General features: G+C 34.9%; 2 protein-coding genes across 3 annotated transcripts in view; both read left to right on the top strand.

Moving 5' to 3' along the window:
* Positions 1–534: 534 nt before the first annotated feature.
* LOC106962763 (PHD and RING finger domain-containing protein 1-like) lies at positions 535–5,918 on the top strand. 2 transcript variants are annotated; one of them, XM_015057374.1, is made up of 7 exons: positions 535–1,045; positions 1,478–1,560; positions 2,169–2,297; positions 2,384–2,475; positions 2,827–3,032; positions 5,221–5,311; positions 5,409–5,918. In XM_015057374.1, the coding sequence occupies exons 1-7, from the start codon at positions 935–937 to the stop codon at positions 5,441–5,443; spliced, it is 747 nt and encodes a 248-aa protein (XP_014912860.1). In that variant the 5' UTR covers positions 535–934; the 3' UTR covers positions 5,444–5,918. The 2 variants fall into 2 exon arrangements, with proteins under 2 accessions (XP_014912860.1, XP_014912861.1); XM_015057375.1 differs by lacking the exon at positions 1,478–1,560 and having other exon boundaries at positions 2,170–2,297.
* A 6,488-nt stretch (positions 5,919–12,406) lies between these two features.
* The window catches only part of LOC106962766 (arf-GAP with coiled-coil, ANK repeat and PH domain-containing protein 3-like), a 78,578-nt gene continuing 73,800 nt past the window's right edge, over positions 12,407–17,184 (top strand). The window contains exon 1 of the mRNA XM_015057380.1: positions 12,407–12,622. Coding sequence (XP_014912866.1) covers positions 12,576–12,622 — 47 coding nt within the window. The 5' untranslated portion in view covers positions 12,407–12,575. The remainder of the gene's footprint in view (positions 12,623–17,184) is intronic.

Here is a 17,184-nt window from a genome sequence, read left to right as displayed (position 1 = left end):
TTGTTTCAATCATTCTGTGCTATCTGGGTACAGACAACCCCCAAAACATTTGTACTTGTATCAGCAATCATACAAAGTACTTTCTCAGGGGGGCAATTTTTTTATTTTTATTTTAAGTTGGAAATATTTATCCTTTTCCTTCAACTCCCAAAAGTGTGCAGACATTTAATTGTTGGTAACAGAGAAAGCTATGGAGAAAGTGTTTATGTTTTGGTGCTAGTTTACGTTTTATTGTACAACCATGTATCCTTTATTATTCCACTTGCACAAATTTGTGATTATTTTTTGTGATTTAAAATATCCTTAACTATGCATTTATTTGTATTTTGATACTATTTTATGTTAATTTGTTTTAGAATTCAAAAACCATGTATTCTCTTTATCTTCCACTTTCAGAAGTTTGGAACTTTTTTTTTTTTAGATTTGACATGTACTAATTTTATGGTACTATTTTATTTTTGTTTTATTGAATTTTATTTTGAAAATCCATTTACTCTGAAAATCAAAATCAACAATGAAACCGGAAGTTTTCAACAGTGTTGCGGCACATGCTTTATTTAAATCGTCTCGTTCTCGTGTTGGTTATATTTGGTCAGTTTTCCGTTGTTAGAAAACTGTCAACTATATATAAGTGGCTCATTTTTAAAATGTGCTCTTTGAGTACAATAACATTAAGCTAAAAATTGAAAATATCTATTGATTTTATTGCATTACCTAACTTTACAGCTAATCACTAGTGCTACTTTGCCAGCATTAGCATAACAAAACACAAAATCGTATTTTGTTGTAATTCTCGAACACTCCTTGTAATTTATTGAAGTCCCTTATTAAGGATTTAACAAAGTTATGTTTGAGTAAAACATTACTTCTGTTTCGTGACCAGTTACTTTGTTTGAAGTAACTAAACTCGGCTGATGGAGAAACCGTTGACGCAATGGCGGATAAATGTTACATCTGCCTTTGTCCATTTGAGAAGCAAACAGTGGGCTCATTGGATCAATGCCATCACTTCTTTTGTTTTCAGTGCATCTACCAGTGGTCTCAGGTAAATACTAATAATCATAGTTCAAAGATTTTTATGTGTTCATATACTTGTCTTGAGTTTTCCAGCTGGCATTTTCAACACAATGTTTTCGTATACGAGTGTCCATCTCGCTGCAACAACTTCTTCAAAACAATCCTTGGCGACATCTGGATTTCCAGCATGAGAGAACACCATGTCAAAATTACTGACAACCTGGTATCATTAAAGCTTTATCATAGCTTTAATGATAACGCTATGGCCCAAAGAAACACCACAGTTCTAAACTAAGTGTTTTAAAAATCTCATCAAATTGTCCAGTCACTAATGACGACTCACATTTGATGTCTTTGAGAATGAAAACTCTTTGAAACTTAAACCTAGCTCTGTCACGTGTCAGCCGAGGTGCTGAACATTAGGTAAAATAATTTTTTACTGTTTTGTTTTTCATTTAAGACAGCCAACACCTGCCCTGTAGATCGGATCAGCTTTGCTTTTATCCACCAGAGACGGTGTCCTGGAGGGGACATTCAGAAAAAAGGTGTGTTTAATAAGTCTCCAAAGGGTTAACAAATAACACTTTTGTGTTAATTAAGAAATTTATTGAGAAAATTAATAAAAAAATGTGTAGAATGGTCTCAGTGATTTATTAAACACAATTAAATGCTAATTATTTCAGACTTGATTTGTGGTATATTCCTGATATAGCCATTCCAGTATTTAGCTATTTTATGTTTCCTGACATGACATAATTTACAGTCTTTATGACTGAACATATAGACTCAAATAACATCTAATTGTTTACCTCCTCATAGTTAACTTGGACACCAATCATTTTCTTTATATTGGCATTTTGTTTATGTTTTTTAGCCCACTAGTTGAATTTGATGGGTAAGGCTGATAGATTAAGTTACTTATTTCCCAATGTGCTCCAGCACAGGACTCTGAAATGATTCAACAAATATTTTCAAATTCCTTCAATGTTTTTAGATTTTAGACAATGATTTTATTTTTGAAATATTTTAATAACTACAATTTTTTTTTTCAGTCTATGTATTTCCAGTTGTGTTTGAATTTGAAGGATAAATCTTTATCGGACTAATTTATCTCTTGGATTTTGACACTTTTGGTTCTTCGTATGCCTGTAGTTAAAGGTGACGCCACGAAGAAATGACGATGACACTGAAGACGACTGGAGAAACATAGTAATCTGCGAGGAATGTGGGCGCAGCGGCCGCAGGGACCGACTGCTGGTTTGCAGACTCTGTGACTCTGGGTAACTCTTTACATTAATTGCATGCATAGTTTTTTCTTATCTTTGTGTTTGCATAAATAAAAAGCTAATTTACCATGATAATACAGGTATCACATGGACTGCTTAACGCCGCCTCTAGATACGGTCCCTGAAGGAGATTGGATGTGCCCCGAGTGTGTGATCACATCTAAGAGCACAGGTATTTATTTAATGAGTAAGATGATTACCAGTTTACTATTGTTGCAATTACTGCAATTACTTACTTGTATTACATTTCATAACGTGTCCTATGATGGAATAATAGGAGGTTTAGGTGATTCAGTTGGGACTAATTGTGCTTTCGCTATTGAAGCATTTTGACATGCTTCAATGGTGGTAATAAATTGGTAATAAAACGCACTATTAATCTTTGTATTATTTTGATAGATTTTACATCCATCAACATAAATTATATCATCAAGGTTTCAAAATCAATTTTACGTTGACACCAGCAGCTGCCCAAGCACACAAACCTAGAAAAAAACTGATTTGGTGACATGTTTCTGTTCAGAGAGCTTTTTCGCAGAGGAGGAAGACATCAGTGATGGAGAAGTCACAGACCTCCTTGCTGACATGGACCAAGCTCCGTCTACAAGTAGTCGCCTCCGGGCATCAACTGTGAATCGTCCTAGCAACGTCGCAGAAAGACGGTGGAGTGTGAGACTCCAGAGCAGAGGAGAAAGCACCAGTCTACATCGACGCCCCGAAACCTCATGGGTGAGTTTAACATTAAAATGTAGAGTATCTGATTTTTTCTTTTTAAAAAGGAGAGTTGTGTGGCATCTTTTTTACATCATAGGGAATTACTACACTCCTCTAAACCAGGGGAGATGTGGATACATGGGATGACTTGTTTAATTGCAGCAGCATAAATCTCTTGCCTATACCAACTGGATGGAACAATGCACTTGCTTTGGCTTTTTCATGCACCTCGGAAAATAAGTACCGAGCACTTTAACATTGTTATTCGTAAATATATTTTAAAGATTTTTAAAGATATAATCCAAGTTATTCACACATACAAAGACAGCTTGATATGTCTTTGTTTGTCACATACATGTTTAATGAAGTGGACAAATGCATAGAAAAGTAGAATAGAAGGTGCAAAAAGACATTTAAAGCCAAGAAACCAGCTGAAATCTGTCAGTATTTTAAAAAGCAATCATGGTCCCAACAATGTGAATTAATGTCAGTTGGTTAGTTTTAACTAACAAAGTAGAAAAATTTTTTGAATGGTGAAAGCAAAAGTATTCTCTCTTAATCTTATTTTTCTAAAACATACTTCATACATTAGTTACAGATGAATTCCTACATTTCTGAGTACTCTAGTTGCAGGAACTGTAATATGGTCCCAACAACTAGAAAAAAATTTAAGGTGAAAAATATTAATGTCTTGGTTACTCTGTCATGGCTTTATACTCCAGCGCTGAAAACATGAATGACTACAGCTGTAGTGCAATGAAAATGTTGGTGGGCTTTTGCTGTTCATGATGCATCAGCGACGCATTGCTTTATTACTATCACTGTTCAACAATAATTACCCATCATACTGTGTGGCATTCTGTGGTTTCCTTTACTATAGAACATCGATGGGGACGTTTCTAAGAGGTGGTTCAGACTCAGATCTCAACTTCATTTTAGCAGCTAATCAGCATCTTGTTTGTGCAGCTGTCAAGAGTCTCAGGTCCAGCATCACAGGACAGTTGATGCTGGAAAAATCTTTATAGGGAATTTTTAATACACACACACACACACACACATATCTTTCTAGAGTTTATTTCTCCATAATAAGTTGCAAAAGTTCTTCTTCCAGATGTGAACATCTGTCATATTTGCTTGCCTATTGGCTTTGTTAAACGTCTTGGAGCAACTGGAGTCAAAGCAGTCAGACAGAATCGTCCTCTGTGCTCATCCACTTTATGCACAGCTTATCTTTGATTGTAAGAGCAGCTGCATGGTGCTTACCCACACTTCCTGTGAAGCGTTATGTGTCGCTCAGTTACCACTGGTTGTGGTGAATTTTGTGGAAACACTTTCTTGTTTTTCTGCTGCAGCTTCCCCGAGACTGATTTCTGCTAATGGTACCTTTCAAAATATTTATATCTCTTGAACTTTTTCACATTTTTCACGCTATCACCACCAATTTTTCATGTATTTTTTGTTGTTGTTGTTGAGGGAGAGAGCATCATTGTGAAAAGGAACAAAGAAATTACAAGATTTTATTTTATTATATATATATATATATAATAAAATTATTATTATTATTTTTACAAAGTGATGCATACATGTATTGTCAGAGAAAAACAAAACAAAAACATAGGGCTGTTCAAGGGTAGTAAGATGAAGTAAATATTCCTATTCCCCTAGGAGCCATGCTTAATACACCTAATTTGACTATATTTATTTGAAATATATGTGTTGCATTGAAATATGTATATTATTCAACTGTATATTTCATTAGCTATATTGGATTTTTAAGTTTTTTTTTCATTGATGTAATGTGCTGGCTTTAAGTTCCTCATTTAGGTTATTCCATAAGTTAACTCCACACCTTGTAATGCAAATGTCTTTAATTGATTTTTAACTTTTATGTCACTATCCATGTTCTTTATTATTGCTAGAACATAGATAACAGCTGCTTGACTATAGGAAGAAATTATTTAACTGGGTTGCTCATTCAGTTTAACATTAAACTTGTAAGGCAAAAGTGTGAGCAAATTTATCAACACATTTAAATCTGATTTATTGCACATTTCTGATGAATCTTAGTGTTGTGGTTAAAACTAGATGTGCTGATAAATAGAGATGTCAATTTGTGGATTATTTATAAAATTGTTAAAACATGTCATCTTTTCCTAAAATATATAACTGTAAAACTGCTTTAAAAATGTTTTTTATTTTTCAGCATGTTCCTAAATACCTCATACGTGCATCAAAGCCTCCAGTAATGACTGAAGGAGCTGAAAATCTTCAACGTGTCAATAAGTCTTCAGACAGTAAGTAATCCACCAAACTGTAACTAACTCCCTCCTGTGGCAAGATACTCACTTACATGAAATGAAGGTAATAAAATACTTTGTTTTTGGTTCATAGAAAAGAAAAAGAGAAGAAGGAAGACTGCAGCTTGAAGAACCAACAAGCGGAGAAGGTTTTTCATCATTCAGTGCCTGAAAAGACTTGCCTTGTACCCAGAAATGGTACCAGCATATGTGGCCACAAGATGGCAGCATTGTGTCAGGATGTTAAAAAGTCTGAACCTGAATGAGCCTTTTTGTTTAGTTTGAATTCATTTGTTAAATCTGTTGCTTGACATTTGTATTTTTTTTTACTTTTCCCTCCTGTTTTTTGTGTAGTTTAATGCTATTAATAAACTCATCAACACTCATCCTAGTATAGCCTTCAACTTTACACCTCATTTAGTGCCTTTTTTTTTGCTTTTGCTCTAAAATCTATAAAAATATCTTGACAAAACAAAACATTATTATCAGATCCAGTTTAAATATTTGTGTTTTAAGCTTTGTGCTCTGTGACTTTTAAGACTAAAAAAGGGAAGAGAGCTAGTACTTTCAACTATTTGTGTTTCTATAAGCCGGCAAGCAGAATGCAAAGTTTGTGAATTTAAGGATGATGCCAGTTCCTGCCCTCAGGAAAGGGATATGCCTTTACAAATACATTGAATACATAACAGAGAACCTCAGAAATTATGCTTAGAGCTAATTATCTGGGCATCAGAGATGATATTCCACAATAACATGTCCTGGATGATACCATCAGTTGCTGACAACTACTGCTAATCTGCCTCATTTGCTTTTATCGCTCAGTTTTAAAACTCTCTCTGGCCATATGGTTAGAACACTGGACCGGAAGATGTTGGAGTAGGGGATATTATCTTTGTCAATTATGATTGATGGGGAGGGATGGTGCGATCTTCCTCCTTAGCCCTCTACGACTGCAGCCACAATCATGAATCCTTGTTTTCAACTGTGGAAGTTTTTAACCAATTACCCCCAGAACCCACATGTTAGTTGATAGTCAATTTGTGTACAGTTTGATCTCAAACATTTGGCAAGGCACTGAATGAACAGTACAGGGCCTGATATTCAGCCACGTGTGTTTTAAGATGCACTAAAGCCACTGTGGCGTAGATATCAGATCCCTAAGGTTGTGGGGAGTCATCAGACTCCAATACCAAGCAAGCCCTGTGATCTTCCTTCGTCTCATTGCCTAGCAACGCCAGCCTCTGTGTTCGCCCATAACCTCCTCGAGACATGCTCACATCTCCTTCGATCTTAAATCCGACCTATGAAGTCCTCGTAGTATCATTTGATGAATAAATCAGCTGCACATCAAGTGGTTAGCAAGGAAAATGTCTTGTGAGGTAAATAAAAATTACAGAAAACCATGTGATGATAAAATGGTGAAATTATTGAAGCTCTGATGTAGCTTTGTTCACGTGGATGGCGCGCGTGTGGGTCTGTTTTGTTTTAGGAGATGGGAACTCAACAAGCCTGTAGCACTTCCTGCTCTACTTTCTCTCAAAATAACATCTGCTGAAAATAACAATTGTGGTTAACTTTGTTTGGCCAGTTTAGCAGAACTGAATGAATAAGATGTACTGGACAAATCATAAAGCAAGATGTTCCATCATCTGACCTGATTCAGAAAATTTCCCTCTTATCTTAGTACTTTGTACACTAATATATAAAACAGACAGGAACGCCTGACTGCTTCTCAAGCTGTCGTGAGACTGCAATTTGCTCTTTTAACACCATAAAAACATTTGGAAAAAATACCTACACATTTCTAATTTGTAATATTTTAGAAGAACCACAATCAAACTGGTCAATGGATGTGACCATTGGTGGTCACATCCATTAATGCTAGGTGTCTGTGCATTAATAAAAACAAAACAAAAACATTAAGTTGGCCTTAAATACATTAATTACAGCTCATTATTAGCAGGACTATCCTGTATATTCCATTGTTTTTTCTCACAGGATTATTTGTCAGATAAAAGTTTGAGTTGAACTTAGACATCTTCATTGCGTTATGACTCTAGTTGGTTGAAGCTATAGCTAATTACCTTAATACCTAGCAAGCTAGCTAGCTAATGTTTTTGTGTCTATTGTGGGTAATTTATCATCACTTGACTTCACCAATTTTTTACATTTCAGTGGAGATACAGGCCTTATGTTCCATTCATGAACATCTTAAACCCTTCAACTGGGTTTCTGCAGTTGCCTGTTTTATACCGCAAATAATAATAATATTTTAGCAGCTTATTGTCTGAATAAATTGTAGTAAAGTATAATTTACTTAACTTGGTGTGTTTTCTTATTTTTAAAATAATTTAGAGCGTTGTTAATAGTGTTGTGTTCATTTAGAAACAATCCTCTCTTCTTTAGAGCATTTTATGTTGCTGGAGAGGTCAGCCTTCCTGTTGGTAGGATTTTGACTTTGAGTCGACCTTTGTGACTGAATGACCTGCTTTCTGGGGCCGGTTTGGTTTTATCGTGCTAATGAAGCATAGAAGGCTTCCTGGGGAATATTTTCTTTTGTTTTCTCTTCCATGTCATCCTTTTTGACATCCTGACAAAATCTCGGATTACCAAGAGATAAAGTCAAATGCAGAGCATTAGGCAGTTTGAATTGATTTGTATTATAAAGTCGCAGACAGTCTTAACAAGTTAGTTTTTGATTTGTTTTTTATATTTAATAGCATACCAACTTCTTAACCTTTAATTTTTCATGCTAAAGTAACACAAACCTCATTTTAACCTATTCTTCAAGCTACCCCCATGATTTATCTGATTGTGAGCATTTATATTTGTCCCACTTCTTTTTCTGCTAATGTGTTGAGATTTTTCTGTTTCCTTCAAATGATCTTCACTGTAAATACTCGCTTTGATGTGAACCATGTTAAGAAAGTGAGCTTGATTCAAGTTGAGCCTTATAAATGTTGAATGACAATTATTTTCCTGAAGTTCTTCTGTTTAGAAAAAAGGGGCAATGTCAGAGGAGATTAATTTGAGTGCCTTGAATGCACTGATGCTAATCAATCTAAAAGCAAAAGGTTTGAAGCATGTACTATGAAGGATAATATAGATGAATTGTAAAGATGTCAAAATTATATAGCATGTTAACAAGTGAATAAAATCTGTCAAAGGTGATAAATTTAAACGAAGAAGCCTAAGACGCTGCAGACTAAGAGCTGTAGAGTGGAATGGGAAAAGCTCTGTTGTCTTGCATCTAGAACATCTTGGCTTGTAGTTTATAGCTGAACTTAATTAAAAAATGAGAGACTGGTTTTAAAAAGGAGCTACTCTTGCTAATGCACTTGGGCAGGACTGCTAAATAAGTCAGCAGTGATCTTACATTGAATGCAAACAGCTTTGGGCAATGTCAGTCTCAGACTCAGAAAAGGTCATGTGTCAACTGCCTTCGGGGTGTGACCCAGTATGCAGAATGTATCCTATTTAAATAAGTAATGTCAAGACATTAGACCGGGTTGTCGTGCTCGTTTAGTGGTTAGTGAGGTCTCCTGCTTTAAAAGGGTGCTTCATTCATTCTTCATGGGTTTGGTGCATTTTTTTCAGATGTAAAATGAAAAAATCCCCCTGTTATACAAGACCAGAGGAATTACGGAAAGTGTGGAGATGTTTTCTATTTGTCTTCAAAGTCAAAAAATGGGATCTGGAAAAGTTTGTTAAATCCAAATTAACAGAGCTCCAGTTGCAAGTCAGACAACATGTGGGTTGTTCATTAAAAGAGGCTGTACAGAAAAACGTGTGACTGATTTAAAGTGCAAAAACATGTGTATTACTGCTACTTTGTCAGGAAGGTTTCAGAAAAAACTGTTTATATACACTTATGAAATCAGTCAAAAGCAGAACTGCACAACTTGTAACGACATTCCCTTCATATCTGAATGCTTTGAAAAACAGAGCAGTATTTTTTTTTCTTATACTAATTAGCCTGGCTGCAGATCATAGGGAAATGAATGAAGCAAGACCAGACAGTCACATATTTGCTATGTGACTATTTTTATATCTACTGTTTGATTCACACACAAGACAACTGAGATCGGTTTCCCTTCCTGTCCAACTAATTAGTCTTTCCAAGCAGCATCACACAAAAGCTGATGGGAGCACCATGGCGAGAGATCAACATAAATTTTTAAGACTATTTCAGGTATGTTGTTTTAAAAGGGATGGGGAATGCATGCATAATGCAAACTACTTATCTGTCATTTGTACAGGCTTAATTTGTAGCTTGTACTGTCTTGCACCTTCAGTCAGAAGGGATAACATTACATGCTGCACACCCAGCAGTTTGACTTGCAGCTTTCTCCAGCAGACTAAAGAAGGGAACAAAAGTAGGTCACCATCCAAGAGCCCATACGTTTTTCTCAGTGATTCAGTGCTGCAGTGGTGCTTAGGAAGGCTATAGGAGGCAGGATTCTGATGGAAGCATATTTGACATTCAGAGGCTTTCTTCCTCATGCACTGAGGCACGTGGCACATTTAAGATAGTGTTGGACACTAATAGTACTACAGATATAATCTCAGGGGTTTTTCCACACCTGATAGTCCATATTCTCGGTTTGATTGGGGACCATAGTTGCAATATTTGTTACATTTTCAACTAGTGCGATTCGCTTTCATACTGCATTGTGTCAACCAATACAAACTAACAGGATAACCTGTTTACCCCCTCAGCTGTAGTGACTCTGCACCAAGAACCACTGAAGGAAATGATAAGAAAACATCGGAAGAAGACATGAGTGCAAGTTCCTTCTTCACAAAATGTAAACAAAAATATATAGTGGCGTCAAATTTTAGTGGTTATAGGAGTTCTCTTTTGTCTTTGGTAAAAGACAATGAGCAATGTCTCCAGCTAGCACTAGACTCACATCACATTTGTTTTGCCCTGCACTGTAGTCCGCCTTTTGCTATTGGAGTGCTATCCGGTCTACTTTGCATTCACATATGTCTTCTAGTTGTGCCAGAGTTCATTTCAACCAAACTGAGACCTGGTGTTTAGGCGGATCAGAGTTCGATTGCACATTCACACCTCCCCAAACAAACTATTAAAGTGGTGAAAGATTGGATTTGTACAATCCATTGTTCTCATCCAGTTACTTAAAATAACTGGATGAGTACAAATACTTTGACGCCAAAATCACTTGAGCACATCCTCAAAACATCTCCCACATTTTAAAGGAAAGCTGTTCCTTTTGTTGTCAGTAGTTTGCAACATGTGGCAATTTATACACAGACTCTGTTGCAATACTCTTCTGTTACATCACAGAGTTCCTGCCTGTTATATCCATAGATCATGTACTGTGGTAATAAAATCCATAACAGTGTTGATTAAATGCTTACAACCAACTTTGCCACTAAGTTTTTTTTTTTCTGCTGCAGCTTGCACTTTAACTTCAGCCAACTGCTGACTCAACAAATTTCTAAAAAGGCTTTGATCTCAGATTTGGAAAAGTAGCTAAGGATAGTTAAAAGGAAGTATAATAGCAGCTGAAACAACTAAAGAAATACAGACATAACACATGTGACAAAATAGATTTGTAGCAACGGAAATATTACAAGTATTTTAAAAATTATTTTATGATTGAAATATGCCAGTTTTCTGAGCTTTTTTTATCTTTTCAGAATGAAAAAATACAATATCGATAGCTTAGATTCTTATTTTGGTTATTTACTTCTTGATGGATTCATTTGACCAATGTGTAATTAGTGTACAAATAATCTCAGGAAGGTTTTTGTGAAAAGAAACCTAACTGTTCTTCTTTTTTTGTCTTTTGAGAAACCAACAATGGTCACTAATATCTACGAAAACTTCTATTGTGATGTTTGGCACTGAAGGGAAATCCTTGTACATAACTGTATGAAAAGTGGGTCACTTAAAATAGCTGAAATAACTGAAATAACTAATATACAATAGTTTCATGTATAATTTCAAACACCAATTTATAAAAAAAGAATCAGAGAATTGCAATATTCCTTTTCAAGATAACAACAAACAAACAAACAAACAAACAAAAAAAAATCATGTTTTTTTTCTCAAAGCCAAAAGATTTGTTTCAGGATCTATCAAGAGGTTTAAGCAATACAATTGAATGATGATAACTTGTAGTTTGAACAAAACATCATTGCCTATGAAAGTCATGTTATTAGTCATAAATATGATCGTGCAAGTGGATCATGATTGATCATGATAAATCTGTCTGAAAGTCAATGAAATCTTTTCCCCTCATGACCTCCAAACAGGCACAGGAAGGAAAAATGATGCCAGAGACCCATTCCGTAACCCAAGCTCCTGCACTTCCTCCTGGCTGTCCACATCCTGTTAAATAAAGGTAATCTTTCCAGGGAAAATGATTCACTGTAACATCACTGCACAGCTGCATGGGAAAGTACAGAGGGAAGAAAAGTTCATATAAAGTGCTCTTTGACCTGCCAGTGAGTGAAATTTAAAGATTTCTCAGCTTGTAAGGCAGTAAAAAAGGATATGAGCACAAATTCTTTGTTTATTGGAGATGTTGAACTGCCAAAGCATAAATTTACTGTCGGATTTTTATAATAATAATAATAATAATAATAATAATAATAATAATAATAATAATAATGAAAAGAAGAAGAAGAGGTGTGGAAAATCAAAACTGTTATTATTCAAATGAGTTTGACGTCAGCGTTCTAAAATGTTGCTTTCACATGCTATCCGAAATCTTATTTCCAACATAATATATGTTCACATTGCAATTTTATTAAATCGGTTTAATTTTAAGACTAAACTAGAGTAACATTTTGTGAATCTCAGAGCCTACACGCAACCTTGATTTTAATCAAATCGGATATCTGTACACCGACAGTCTGATAATATATATTTCTTTTATTTATTATTTTATATTTTACTTTTATTTGTAATATTTTTAAATATGTTGGTGCTTGTGTCAACTTGTTCGAATTTTTTTTTGTTAATTTAGCATTTTTTAAAATTAATTTTTATCTTTTATGTACGTTTAAGATTGGAGTTGTGAAATCCGAGTTTACCATGAACGCAGCAGAGTGTCCTGCACCGAGTGGAGCCGCTTCGGATCGTCAGAGCGGCGCTCAGTGAGTAAACCGCCGCTGGAGGGGCAGGAGGATCGCTCTCTGTCGGATACTTACCATCTGTGTACTTCAACCCACTCGGGAGATGCAATCCGTGTTTTAAATCGCGTGAAAACTTCTCACCAAATCCAAGATGACGGTTGATTTTGAAGACTGCATCAAGGATTCTCCCCGATTTAGGTAAGAATAGAGGGGGAAAACCGCGCCAGATCGATTGTGTTTTGTGGTTTGAACTGTTGAACGCCTCTGTCTGCTTGGTCTGGATGACATTATTCTCCTCGGAGCTTCATATGGGTCCGAACTGGGACACATGGCTCGATCGGGGATCGGGAGCATAATGTGAATTTAGTGGAGCAGGAAAGTTTGGACTAGAGGATGATGAGCAGTCACATGAAGAAAACGCATGACACGAATTCATCCAAACCTATATGAGTTCACTTATTTATGCAGATAATGACTTGAGCTTCATCTGTTTAAACTCTGATTTCTGTTTTATTTCTGGTAAAACCCATTGAAAATATGAAGATTTCCACGCAGACAGACAGACTGACTGTCCTAAGCTTTCAAGCTGCTAAAACTTTCACAAATAGAAGAGACATTTTCTACACCCATTCATCCCACATCATGAACCTGTTCCTACGGGATCTTAATTTACAGCTTGCTTGAAGGAGAAGGGAAAAGCTGTCAAATCTACAATTTTCCTGCATGGTGTCTAGACTTTTCTTATTTTTCAAAATTAAAATGGGAAAGCCTTTTAAATCACCTATTCAGCAATAAACTACGGTTGGGCGATGTGGCTTAAAATCTCCGATCTTTTCATACCGGATCTGATTTTTCTAAAAAATAAAAAAAATAAAAAAATGCAATTTCACCAGATTTTTTTTTAAATTAAAAGAAAAACATTAGTTTAATGAGGGGAACTAAAGCTTAGTTATCGTGATATGATCTTTTTTTTTTTTGGAATAGACTCAGTTGCTACTGATAATAATTTGTTGCTGATGTGTTTTCTATTAAGTATTACGTAATCTGTCAAACTTATACCAAAGCATAACTTGACAAGATGCTCAATATTCTTCATTTTACTTTTTCATTTTTTGTGTTAGAGTTCTCATAAAATTACTACTTTATTCTCCTAATATTGCGACTGTACTCCTGTAATATTATCACTTAAACCTTCAAATGAATAAATGAATAAATAAATAAATAAATAAATAAAAGTAAATCTTAGAGTTGACTTAGCATCAAAGTCTAAAGAAACAGAAGCTGTAAAATATGCCTGTCAAACAAAATGTTAGTCCTTAGGCATGGTGAACATCACTCTGAACTTTGGAAAGCAAAAGAGTGCATTGGTGAAAAATAATCCTGATTTTCCAAAAATTTTATCTTTAAAATCACTGATGATGCTTAAATCTAGACACACGTGTTATTCCTATGACTAAACTTGTTCTCGCTAAATAAATAAAAAAAGTAAAAGCATGAAAAACTGGGGATTCAACATCAAACAAACAAGTTCAATTAGTCTTATTTACAAGAATTAAGATTTTAGTAACATTTTTTTGAGGTGATCACGGATCCATTGGCTCATATATGTTTTGGCCCTCACCTACAGTCATGAGATGTGGATCGAGACCAAAAGCATGTGAACCTTGATATGAAAGGCCAAAATATTTTAATTATGTTGGGTGAGCGGGTTTATAGAGTTAAGGTGAGGAGTTTGCAGCATCTTATCTGGATGCTGCCTCTGCGCCTCGCTTTTTTCCGGGCATGTCGCCCAGGACTGGCTCATTTTATTTCAAATAGACATAAGATGATAGACTGATAGATGGATTGCCTCAATTTTAAAAAGTCAGGCTGTTAGGTACTCTTTGAAACATTTTTAAATACAAAAAATAGAAATTTGTTAACACAGATTTTCCTCTTGATCTCTCAGGTGATCGTCATGAAGGTAAAGAAAATTGACAGTATGAATTCATCCACTGTTAACGTGATTAAGGATGATGTTAATGAAGGTTTCTATTTTCAGCTAATAGAAAAATCTAGGCAAATGAAAGTAAGCTTTAAGAATAAAATTATTTTATTAGTTAATTGAATTAAATTAAATTCTTTGATTAATTTATTATAATTCAGCAACAAGGGTTGAATCCCGGCGTGGGGTTGTTTTTCACTTTCTCACTGTTCTCTCTGGGTACTCTTGGTTAATTTCTCTCTCTAAGTTGTAGGGCTGCAACTAACAATTAATTTAGTAACCAATTAATCTATCAGTTATTCAGATGATTAATTGGATAAAAAATTGATACATTTGGCAGATTTTTCATTTAACCAATGAAGCCTTTTTTATATACGCTATTAGAAACACAATAAAAGGTGCAAGTAAACAAATTTTTAATAAGAAAATGAACATTTTATTACTTAAAATGCAATAACAATTCATTTCTTTAGTGAACACTTTATTATTTGTAGCAAAGGATGCATATGCAGTTAAAAAATACTTCTAACATCAACATGTGAAAAGCTCAGCCCTTTCTGATTTAATTTCAATACAGTGTAAGGCTGATCTATTGACTTTTTTTTTGATTAATCAATTTATTAATTGGATAACAAAACATGCTAAATAGGAGATTTTTTTTAAAAACATAATTTTAACCAGATAAAACTAAAACTCTGCCACATGATGAGTTTCGGCTCGACATTTCATAACCAAAGAAGTTTTTTTTTTATCTTGATGAAAAATGTATATATTTTTTTGTACAGTTTTGGCTTAATTACTGACTTAAGCGTGTTGTTCATTCAGCAAATGGCCTTTTTTGAGTCTGAATACTTAACTATTAATCAGTTACTAAATTACTTAATAATTATTTCAACAATCAATTCATCATGATTAATAGTCTCAGCTTAATCAAACAAAATGGAAACCTTTAAATTTCAGTAACTGCAGTGACTAAAATTTTTACATTTGTGAAAGAATGAGGTTCTGAAAGTCCAGGTTTGTGGATCATTTCTTTGCTTTCTGACGGAGCACATGTTTCCTCCTGCAGATAAAGTCTGCTTGGAAATCAAAGACTTCCACACTTGGCGGCAGCACCTTAATCACAGCCATCTGCAGCTGGAGAGAGGCTCATAACCCCAACCGACTCTTTCATTGTCTCACATGTTCAGCAGAGCAGCAAAGGGCGTTCATGCTCAGGAGACGCCTAACTCATTATTTAGATCCTTCTTCGTGTCATCAGAGAATGGATGGAGTTGTCTTATCTTTCTCCTTAGATGTTGCACAGATTTTTCATAATGCCCCGCCTGTCAGAGAGATATGTTCTCATGCTTGAACTTTATCCTTCAGCTAATACAAAGTTGAGAGTTTTTTTTTTAATCTGCAGCGGCCCAAAGAGAAGCTGAAAGGGATGGCTGCAACTAATGATTATTGTAACATTAGAAATACATTAAAAGATGCAAATAACAAGACAATTCCATTACTTAAAATAAAAATGTTATTGGCTGAAGTGTAATTATATAGCATTCCTTTAATGAACACATGATCATTTGTAGCAAAGGATGCATCTGGAGCTAAAAAAAATACTGCTTACTAATCTTTAGATTATTTTGATTATTAATATATGGATAGCAAAAGGTGCTTAATAGGATTTTTTGTTTTAACAGAATTTGAACCTGTTGAAGCTAAAAATGCCCAGGAGTTCCAGGTAGAACATATTTACAGACTATTAATGTTTTTTAGTCTTAAATGCGAATGTATATATTTTTTTGTACAGTTTTGACTTAATTACTTCTCCGAGTGTTTTTTTTTTTTTTTTTAGCGAATTGCCATTTTCAGAGTCTGTATACTCCAGGTAATGATTAATTGATTCCTGGATTAGTTAGCAATTATTTTTATAATCAATTAATTACGATTCATTCAAATAAACAGGCATCCAAGCAGCCAGCAGAGCCTGTAACAAGGTTTTCCTAAGGCTTATGTGCAGCTAAATGCACTGCTGCAGCAGGCTGTGTAAGGAGGTGGAATGCTGGGAGGAAGCAGGTTGAAAAAAATAAATCTGGATTTTTTAACCGTTGGGATTGACACACCGCTATTTCCCACGCATGTTGGGAATCAGGTCTGAGCAGTTGTGTCTGGTGCTATTTAGTTTCCAGCTGGAGCTTAAAGCTCTTAATGCTGGAGCAGAACAGCAGGGTTATGTTGTCTTTAGCTGCTCCTGATTTTATTTTAACAGGTAGTATGTCAGGTAAACCTGTAAAGGGACGAGTTTCATAAAAGACTGTATCTGGAATTATTATATTTCTAATATAAAAATTTTTCCAACATTGCATTGCATCATGATTCACAACAAATACCATTTGATGTGTTTTTAAGAGAGCATTTGTATGTGATAGACCAACACTATGGAGTGCATACTTATTAAGAGGACCTGAACCCTCTTCCTCTGGGATTTCACATATTTTGATATTCTTCTCTACCAGCTTTCCACATTTAGATTGCGAAGCTACTTCTGGTTTAAAAAATAGTTCAAGCTCAATCAGGTTGGATGGAAAGTCTATGAACATCAATTTCCAAGTCTTGTGACAAATTCCTAATTGGATTTATTTCTGGACTTTGACTGCAACACACGTTTTACAAACGGCCCAGATTTGATCTGAACAAGTATTATTCTGCTTAAATTTAAGGAAATTATCTCATGAAAAGACTAAAAAGTAATGAGAGGAAAAATTATATTACACTTCTGAATAGTTTGAAT

The sequence above is a fragment of the Poecilia latipinna genome, unplaced genomic scaffold, assembly GCF_001443285.1.
Source record: "Poecilia latipinna isolate Pla-1442-1.1 unplaced genomic scaffold, P_latipinna-1.0 Scaffold1457, whole genome shotgun sequence".
Taxonomy (NCBI): Eukaryota; Metazoa; Chordata; class Actinopteri; order Cyprinodontiformes; family Poeciliidae; genus Poecilia; species Poecilia latipinna.
The sequence above is the reverse complement of the archived record's forward strand: the minus strand, read 5'-3'. Positions and strand labels throughout refer to the sequence as shown.